This window comes from Musca domestica, unplaced genomic scaffold (genome assembly GCF_030504385.1).
Source record: "Musca domestica strain aabys unplaced genomic scaffold, Musca_domestica.polishedcontigs.V.1.1 24, whole genome shotgun sequence".
NCBI classification, from domain to species: Eukaryota; Metazoa; Arthropoda; class Insecta; order Diptera; family Muscidae; genus Musca; species Musca domestica.
The window spans coordinates 9,498,926-9,508,395 of NW_026712272.1; the positions used below are offsets into that span (position 1 = coordinate 9,498,926).

Consider the following 9,470-nt stretch of genomic DNA (forward strand, 5'->3'; position numbering starts at 1 on the left):
TAAATTTGAGGGTAAAACCACGGCAGCTTTCGAAAGAAAATAACGAAAAAGATCTCGTGAACAAGTACTTCCGTACAATGCACATTGAGATGCTTCACCTCAAGCTTTGCACGTTTCCCTTATGTTATACCCAACGTCTATTTTTTCTACTTTAAAATAAAACATACAGAAACACAAAAAAAACAGGTCATAAAACACAATACATTCATTGTTACATTGAACTAACAAGATTATTGCACCTGACCCTTGTAGTTGGAACGAAAATCCTAATTTTCTACAAACCTCATCTACTATTGCACGTTTATCACAAATTTTAAAGAATTAAAGCTGCGTCTGCAACATGAGATAATCGTCGTAAGAAAATGTGATTTTCGCTTATGCCTATTTGAACCCTATAGTTTATTGCACTGTGCTAAGCTGTTATTGCACTGAATTTAAGACATTATAGCTTTCGCTTGGGCGCCATATTGTTACGTGCCACCTGCTTCGGCACTATGGTGTTGTGGCCGCTAGCTCAGGAGCCATGTTCAGGGGTTGGTTCCATCCCATACACCAATAGCCTTGGGGACGAACAATTAAACAATTAATGGATAAATACAAATTCTACATAACACAAACACTACGTACACCTGGAACAAAGGAGTTTGATATTGCCACTCCCACACTAGCCCGCCCAACCTTGACCCTGAGATCCTACATAACTGTCAATTTTATCAGGGCCCCGTATTCCACACCCACTCCCCTCAGTACAATGTACACCAAATTCACTCTCTCATGAATGAACTAGACAATCATGATTACACAAACAATCATATTACGAACAATTTATTAATATATAAGATTTCCTTAAAATAGAACAAACAAGCTGAAATTTGAAACATTAACTATCAGGATCTCTTAGTCATTGTTTGAGGAGTTCATATATATCAGACCACCCTTCATTACTTCAGTCAACTAAATGTCATCAAATTTAGGACTTTCTAAGTTATGCAATTAGTACCTGCCTAAACGAGCTCTCTTAGGTGGTGAGGGACCCGCAAACTGGTCCACAATATTCAACGGAACCTCAAAAAAAATCTTGATTATAACACTCAAAGTAATTTGGGGTAACCCTACACTCCAATTTACTTATAAAATTTAGAATAGTTAATGTCCCTCACAAAAACAAGAACATTTATGCTGGACACAAAAAAAAACACAAATAATAAACTTAGACAACACAACTTAACCTAAATATATTATCTTAATTAAAAATTTGAATATTATATTAGTTCTTTCTCTTAATTTATATGAATTTTTCTGCCTTTTGCTTTTTCTTAAGATTTTATTTAATGGAATTTCTCCTTTTTTCTGTTGCAGGGTCTCCCTCCTGGTTCTGGTTTTTATTTTTATGCCAGTGGTTGTATCAAACAAGCGGTAAGTTTAATAAATAACTTTGTTACCTGGCTTTTTGCATTCTTTAGTACAACCTGCTTTGTTTTTTTCCAGGATCACTCTTCCGCGACCTCGTCCACCAGGATAAAGCAGAACCCGGATATCATGGATCAAGGGAATTGGTGTTATGGAGGCGGTTGCTGGGGCCTCAATTTTGCGTTGTGGTGGTTGCTGTGGCCGTCAAAGATGGGCTGACCTCTCCGCTTTTGTTCGCCGAGGAGGCCAGTTGATACCCTCGAGAAATTTAAATTATTTTGGCGAAACAAATCAATTACTAACGCCTTCACCATAAATAATAAAATAAATATCGAGGCTTTTATTGCCTTAAAAAAAGTAATTTTTATTTTGAAATTTGGCAGGTTTTAATTTTTTTTTACTTTTATGACCAATATTTTACTGTCGCACCACTTGAATAATAAGGGCGCGTTTTCCTTTTTCCCCCTTTTATACCTACGGGAATGACGCGGCATTTTTCCGCTTTTCGGCTTTTCCTTAATTTTTCCTGACATTTACCTTCTTTATGATACCGACCTAACGAGCCCTTACAATATCGCAGGTTGTATTTTCGATTAATTTATCTACCAAATAATCGATCCAAATACAACACTGGCAGTGGTGGCAATTCTAATTACCATTGGGACAGAACATTTCCGCTTCATTTTTTAAACACGGGTTGCTGCGGTTTGCACGTCGCGGATGTTAGCTAAAAAAACATCAATTAAAAATTAAATAGTGCCCACCACGCAACAGCCTTGCATGATAAATGAGGCTAATAATTTATTTTTTATATTCTTCGTTAATTTGTATTTTATTTTTTACCTTCTCGCATTTTCTGCAACATAGCACTTGTTTATCAAGCAAAATTTAATAATTTGGCTATCTGTTTGACATCTAATACGAATGAATGATAATATGTATCGTGGCGGAAGAATATCATGATGTGTACTCTACATCTTGCTTTTATACATCATTGGCAATCCTAACAGCTGATTCGCCATTCTTAAAGTAATCGAACATCAACCTGTTTTATAACCGGCCCAGAGACGTCGACGACATCCTTCCTTATCAGTTCCAGCATTAAGATGACTTTTCTAATAACCAATTTGGTTCGTAGCTCTTCCCGTCCAGCATTTGGACAAGTTGCACGATTATGCAAAGCAAACTATTCGGTTGCTGCTACTGGACAAGAAGTTCTGGTGGAAAGATTAAGTGGTGAACAGAAGGGTATTACAGTGTTGGGCTTGAATCGCCCCGAGGCCAAAAATGCTTTCAGCCGTGGATTGGTGCAAACCTTCTCCAATATCCTCAATGAAATTAAACGTGATAATGGTTCACGAGTTGTGGTCTTGAGAAGTCTGACACCTGGTATCTTTTGTGCCGGCGCCGATTTGAAGGAACGCAAAGGAATGTCGGAAGAGGAGGTTAAAGAATTTGTGACTGGTCTCAGACAGCTCTTGATAGCCATTGAACAATTGCCAATGCCGGTTATTGCAGCTTTGGATGGTGCAGCCTTGGGTGGAGGCTTGGAAATGGCTTTGGCTTGTGATATCCGTACGGCGGCAAATAATACCAAAATGGGTTTGGTTGAAACCAAATTGGCCATTATCCCAGGTGCTGGAGGTACTCAACGTTTGCCACGTATCTTGTCGCCATCCCTGGCTAAAGAGTTGATATTTACGGCACGAGTTTTTAATGGCGAGGAAGCCAAAGAAATGGGAATTGTTAATCATGTTGTGCCACAAAATGAAACCAAGGATGCTGCATACCGTAAGGCCTTGACGTTGGCTGAAGAAATCTTGCCAAATGGTCCAGTTGGTGTGCGCATGGCTAAATTGGCCATTGACAAAGGTATGCAGGTGGATTTAAGTACTGGCTACTCCATTGAAGAGGTATGCTACGCTCAAGTTATTCCAACCAAAGATCGCATGGAGGGCCTTAAGGCATTTGCCGAGAAACGTAAACCAGTCTATAAGGGAGAATAGAATTCTGATTTAAATTCTTTTTACAATTTCTGGAACAAAGTTAAAGTGCATTTATTAATTTGTTAAATAATATTTAGTTGGAAGGAATAAAATTCGTTCCGAAAAAAATCAACAATAAAATATATTTTTATTATTATTGGTATATTTAAATTCCACTTGGATAAATTGCATTAATGAGGTGATGAGTTCTTTTCGAGAACTTAATCCTTAACAAATATAGTAGTTAATATTAAAAGAGATAGCTGCTAGAGTAAATACAATAATTTTTGGCTTTAAATTCCTTAGATCATATATCGTAAAGAGCAGATCGAAAAGTTGTCTGTCTGTTAAAAATTTTGGACAATTTGGAATGATAGAAATGTGGGGTCATCCTAACAATTTAAAATCAATGACAGTCTAATATTGCGATTGGCTTAATTGCGTATAACGCCCGCCCCCACACCACCGCTATGGGCACACATGGAAGGTACAAATGACCATGTATCTGCCTCAGGATCATATACTTCAACGGTTGATAGATTAGTTTCGCCATCATAACCCCCAATTGCCCATAGTTTACCCATATTTGCGGCCAATGCCACACGGCTGCGTTTACAGTTCATGGATGTTACCAGGGACCATGAGTCCTTGATGGGGTCATACACTTCCACAGAACGCAAAAATGAATTACCATCGTAACCACCACAGGCATATAGTTTGCCATCCAAGGCCGCCACACCCAAACGACAGCGACGATTAAGCATTGGTTTCATTTTTTGCCAAACATCATTGACTGGATCATAACGTTCCACCGAGTCGAATATCGAAAGGCCATCATGACCACCCAGGGCATAAACGTATTTATCTAGGGCGGCTACACCACCTGCTGAGCGATATTTCATCATGGGGGCTACCTATAAAAAAAAAAATGAGGTTTACGATATGGATACCATAGGGCATTTTCTATTTTAACTTACCGTCTTCCATACATCTGTTTTGGGGCAATAACATTCCACGGTATTAAGGGATGTAACCCCATCATAGCCTCCACAAACGTAAATGCAATCGTTTAGGGCAGCAACACCCACAGCACTAAAAGAATCGTAAGGTTTTTCTAGAATTTTCCGTTTGGAAATAAAAATTAGAAAACCTTCCTACCTTCTTTTACAATTCATGGCACTGCCTTGAGACCATTTGTTTTCCTGGGGATCATAGACCTCCACGGTTGACAAACGTTCAGATCCATTAAAGCCACCAAAGGCATAAAGTTTCCCATCCATTACGGCCACACCAACACGAGATCTATGTAAAAGGTTAGGGCATTGAAATCATTTATATTCCCCGACCCCCCTCTGCCACAACTTTACCTCATCATGGACATTTGTTCACCCATGCGCCATTTGTGGGTAATTGGATCATATATTTCCACAGTACTCACAGATTCGCCATTGCTGGTTAGGCCGCCAACGGCATATATTTGACCAGATATAAATTCACCACGATGACGGGTTCTAAAGAAGACATTGGAATACAATTTCTTGTTATATTCAAATTTTGTATTTTTACCCACCTAAAACTCTGCAAGAGTCCCCTACGTTCGGGCATCAAATGAAAATCTTTGGCTTCATCCAATAGGTCACGACACTGATGTGATGAACGTATTAGCTCCTCACGAGCAACACGATCGGCCAGAAACTGGGGTGACAGCAGCGGCAGACGAACCTGAGACAATACCTGCGGAAACAATTCCACACGTTTGGCCTCCGAAAATTTCACCCACTTCAAGCAAGCCTCAAACACCACCTCCTCCGATTTTATGTTCAAATAATCACTTTTGATCAATTCAATTAACTCATCGAATTCCAAATTCAAAAACTCTTCGGATTGTGAGACTTTAGCGAAGTTCTGATCGATATATTTATCGGCAGCTTTTATTAAATGCTGACAGCTCATCGAATCGGCAAAATGCCTAATGCCCAGGACATTGTGCGGATGAAAGCGTGATATCAAAAACTCCGCACAAGCCTTACGCACCTTTAGCAATTGTAGGAACGACGCACCCATCATTAGACTTTGGACATTTTGATTATCAATGCGTACTTGGCCACTGTATGCAAAGTTGATCAAACTCTCCAATGCCGATGGTTCGATTTCTTTCATGGTAATTTCTTTGATGCGACTCTCGGCCATGTTATTGGTGAACATGGCATAGAAATAGGGTATGGTGGCGGCCAGAACAATGCGATGGGCGGAAAAAGTTTGATCTTCGACCTTTAAAGAAAATATATTACAAAATAACTATATAATATAGGCAAATCATAATCACTCGCCTTCAATGTCACATCACATAATTTGCCCATGCGACGAATCTCCTTGAAAACGGGAAAACTTTCGCTAAATAACTCATCGTGCTTGTAGAGAATGAATTTTTGATCATCATCAAGACTTTCACCTAATGACTCCTTCAGTGCCATGGCTGTTTTCGAGATCAGTCAACTCAAAAAAAAAATCCCCAATTTTTTTCCAATTTCTCTATCCAAGAAGACCGACCACAAGAAAGTGCAACGATTGCTGCCTCAGCGACGCCCCTTCAGTGCTTAACTGGATCAATGGCAGTTTAATCACGTTCAAATACAAACAATATTAATATTTTGTGTATTTGTTGTATTAATTAATCATTTGATTAATAAACAAAAATTTTCACAAAGCCCCTTTGCGAATGAACTGTTTATAATGTTCACTAAATGGAACTTTGGGAACCATGACGCATATTAGGCAAGTAACCGATATTTGCACAAAACTGTTGTTCAAAGAATGACAGTGTTTACTCTACTTTAATTGTCACATTGTTTATCGTGCCGTAGAGTCGTTCAAATTTTTTCATCAAGCAAGTGCGTATGTACAAACAAGTTTGTCAAACGTACAAACAAGTTTGTCAAATATTCATTTTGTAATTATTTTCCTCGTTGGAAGATGAGTGGCTTTTCGTGACAGCAGTTGTGTTAAAAAAAATTGGAAAAGAAAAAGAAAATATTGATTAAAAAAATTGGTATGAACAGCGCAAAAGATTTACGCATGAAAACCTTTTAAAGGAGCTGCGAATGAGTAGTGTTGATGACTACAGAAATTTTTTGAGGATATTTAGTTTTTTAATATATATTTTTTTTTAACATCTTCAACAGTACCATCTGGGGTACTGTTCCTTATAAATCCTTCTCATCCCTATTACTGAACGCATCTGTCCCCACATTCCACATTCCACAATGCATCAAGGCATTGGTACATTTCAATAAATTTTATTGTGATTTTTTTTTTCGTCCGCGCACTTACTATTCATGTTTACTCCTCAAGGTTACAACACAAACGGCATTTTGTTTGACAAACAGTAATGGAGACGTTCAAATAGATTTGGGCAAATAAAAATATCAAAATATTTTGATTTTCCATCAAGCAGAGCCGACGAAAGCCAATTAAACTCACATGGACACACATATAAGCTGCTTGACGAAAAAATTTGAACGTCTCCAGGGCACTTTATTCAAAGAATGACAGTGTTTACTCTACTCTAGTTGTCACATTGTTTATCTCTCAATAGTTCCTCTCAGTGAATATCCAAATTGAAATAGAAAAAAAAAAAAAAAAACAAAAACATTACGATAGAAAATGCGTATGTGCGTCAAATTGTTAAAAAAATCTTTTAAAAATTTCATATTTAACAATTTCTAATCGCTAATTTCTTTTCTTTCCAACAGGCGTAGTAATTTTAAGAACCCTGATGATCCATCAGATGGTTCCGAGATTGACGAAGTCACAGACGCTGTACTGGAAGATGATGTCGAGTTAATGATCAATGCACGTGTTGAAGATTGGAGTGAGGATGATGAAGATGTTGTTGAGGCAGCGGAGGGAAATGCCGAATATGATATTGGAGATGAGGATACAAATAGCGATGATAGTTCAGAATTTGATCCGATGGCCACAGATTCAGACGATTCGATGAGTGATGGTGAGGCGGCTGGTGGTAGTAAAGCAGAAAATAAGACAAACTCATCGGCGACGCCAGGCGGCTCCAAAGGTAATGAGGATGAAGGTGGTGGCGGTGGTGGTAGCAGTAAAGCTGTTTTAGAATTAAACGAAGACGAGGAGGATGATGAAACAGTAAAGGCCATAATTGCGGCCATTAAAAAGCCACGCAGTTCACCACCCGAAATTAAGCTAGAAGACTTTGTTACCGATATCTGTTTTCACCCACTGCGGGATATTATTGCCATTGCCACAATAACAGGCGATGTGGCCCTGTACGAGTACTCCAATGAGGGCAATAAACATCTACGCACCATTGAGGTACATGCCAAAGCATGTCGTGATGTTGAATTCTCAACCGATGGCCTTAATGTATTGACATGCTCCAAAGATAAATCGATAATGATAACCGACATGGAAACGGAAAAACTAAAGAAGTTCTATGAAAGTGCCCACGAGGAGCCCATAAATAAATTGCATGTCATAGACGAGAATTTGTTTGCAACAGGTGATGATGGTGGCACCGTCAAGTTGTGGGATCTTAGGACAAAAAATGAAATATTTGCCCTGAAAGAGGTCGAAGACTATGTCACACAAATGCTAACCAATGAGGCTGGTAAATTGTTGTTGGTAACCAGCGGTGATGGCTACCTGACCACCTTGAACATTGGCGCCCGCAAATTGTATGTACAATCAGAACCCTATGAGGAGGAACTAACCTGCATGGGCACCTATCGTGGCGACTCCAAACTGGTTGTGGGCACATCCAAGGGAAATCTATACACCTTTAATTGGGGACAATTCGGTTATCACAGCGATAAATTTCCTGGAGTGAAATCATCAATGTCGGAAATGATACCCATTACAGACCGCATTGCCTGTGTGGCCGGTGAAGAGGGTATTATCAGGGCTGTACACATTGCACCCTTCAGAAATTTGGGTATTGTGGGCCAACATAGCATGCCCATTGAATCGTTGGATGTGAGTAATTCGGGTGAACTGATCGCCTCGTCTTCACACAACAATGATGTACGCTTCTGGAATGTGAAATATTTTGAAGAATTCGGTGATATCAAATACAATGAGAAACACAATAGCTACAAGGAGAAGCGACACAATTTGCCATCATCGAAATTTTCCAATGCATCGGATTTCTTTTCGGACCTGGCCAAGGAGGGGGAGGAGAACAATGGCGATGAATAGTAATGGTATTTTTAAGTTCTTGAACCAAGAATGTTATGCTGTAAAAAAAGAGGAAGAGAAAACTAAATACTGAAAAGAAAACGTTTATCATTTTATCCTTCCTTTAGTTGTTTATCCGTAAAAGAAAAAAAAGAAATATAAAAATAAAATCTAAAAATATTTAGAATGTAAACTGTGGGAAATAATTTATTTCAACTCAAGAATCCCAAGTTAGGGAGGGAGTTGGAGAAACGTTTAGTTTTTAGTCCACTACCGATCTATTATGTGAGAAAATTTTTAAAGATCTATTTCGAGAATGGCATGTGTCTACATGTGTAGGACAATCAGGGTAATCTGACCGAATTCATGACGCAGTAGATCTAGCTCCCTATTCTGGCTAAAAAGGTAAGGGATAAATCTTGCAGTGGGTCCGATCATAGGTTGCTGAGATCAAAATGGGTTGTCAGTGACGTAGGCTCCAGATGAAAGAAATTAGGTACTCTAACCTTATCAGACTTAAACCCCCCGAGTTTAAGTTGTTTAGCCTTTGATAAAATTATCAACGATACGATACTTGCAAGTAATTCTTGTGGTGGAAAACGTCGAAGGCCTGCCCAAGAAACAAACAGCCTTTTCAAGGATTATCATTATGCCCTCCGCCCTTAAAAGGAGGGTATATTAACTTTGTCATTCCGTTTGTAACATTCCTAAATATTCCTCGTAGATCCGTAGGGTGAGATAAAACAACCGCAACAAAGTCAAACGCTATAATTTTATTTTTTTTTAATTTTATTGAATGAAAGCAAAAAATGTCGGAAATAGCATCCAATTTTACGATAAATTTAGATTTGTTCGAATTGGTCAACTTTG

The 9,470-nt window shown here is 38.7% G+C and overlaps 3 protein-coding genes across 4 annotated transcripts; 2 read left to right on the forward strand and 1 right to left on the reverse strand.

Annotated features, from left to right (window-relative positions):
- The first annotated feature begins 2,436 nt into the window (after positions 1-2,436).
- Positions 2,437-3,566, forward strand: LOC101894141 (methylglutaconyl-CoA hydratase, mitochondrial). Its single transcript, XM_005178268.4, has one exon. The coding sequence runs from the start codon at positions 2,517-2,519 to the stop codon at positions 3,414-3,416; it is 900 nt and encodes a 299-aa protein (XP_005178325.2). The 5' UTR covers positions 2,437-2,516; the 3' UTR covers positions 3,417-3,566.
- LOC101894315 (kelch-like protein 18) lies at positions 3,539-6,134 on the reverse strand. Its single transcript, XM_005178269.4, has 6 exons — positions 5,726-6,134; positions 4,966-5,666; positions 4,763-4,906; positions 4,554-4,697; positions 4,373-4,487; positions 3,539-4,309 (listed from the first exon to the last, which is right to left on the reverse strand). The coding sequence occupies exons 1-6, from the start codon at positions 5,867-5,869 to the stop codon at positions 3,830-3,832; spliced, it is 1,728 nt and encodes a 575-aa protein (XP_005178326.1). The 5' UTR covers positions 5,870-6,134; the 3' UTR covers positions 3,539-3,829.
- An 822-nt stretch (positions 6,135-6,956) lies between these two features.
- On the forward strand, positions 6,957-8,727 carry LOC101897789 (WD repeat-containing protein 55 homolog). 2 transcript variants are annotated; one of them, XM_005178290.4, is made up of 2 exons: positions 6,957-7,066; positions 7,148-8,727. In XM_005178290.4, the coding sequence occupies exons 1-2, from the start codon at positions 7,059-7,061 to the stop codon at positions 8,619-8,621; spliced, it is 1,482 nt and encodes a 493-aa protein (XP_005178347.2). In that variant the 5' UTR covers positions 6,957-7,058; the 3' UTR covers positions 8,622-8,727. The 2 variants fall into 2 exon arrangements, with proteins under 2 accessions (XP_005178347.2, XP_058979318.1); XM_059123335.1 differs by having other exon boundaries at positions 6,974-7,062.
- The last annotated feature ends 743 nt before the right edge of the window (positions 8,728-9,470 follow it).

Coding starts and splice junctions, on each gene's coding strand:
- LOC101894315 (XM_005178269.4), bottom strand. CDS start 5,869: ATGGCACTGAAGGAGTCATTAGGTGAAAGTCTTGATGATGATCAAAAA. Junction 5,667..5,725: donor TATGTGATGTGACATTGAAG/GCGAGTGATTAT, acceptor TTTTCTTTAAAG/GTCGAAGATCAAACTTTTTC. Junction 4,310..4,372: donor AAACAGATGTATGGAAGACG/GTAAGTTAAAAT, acceptor TTTTTTTTATAG/GTAGCCCCCATGATGAAATA.
- LOC101894141 (XM_005178268.4), top strand. CDS start 2,517: ATGACTTTTCTAATAACCAATTTGGTTCGTAGCTCTTCCCGTCCAGCA.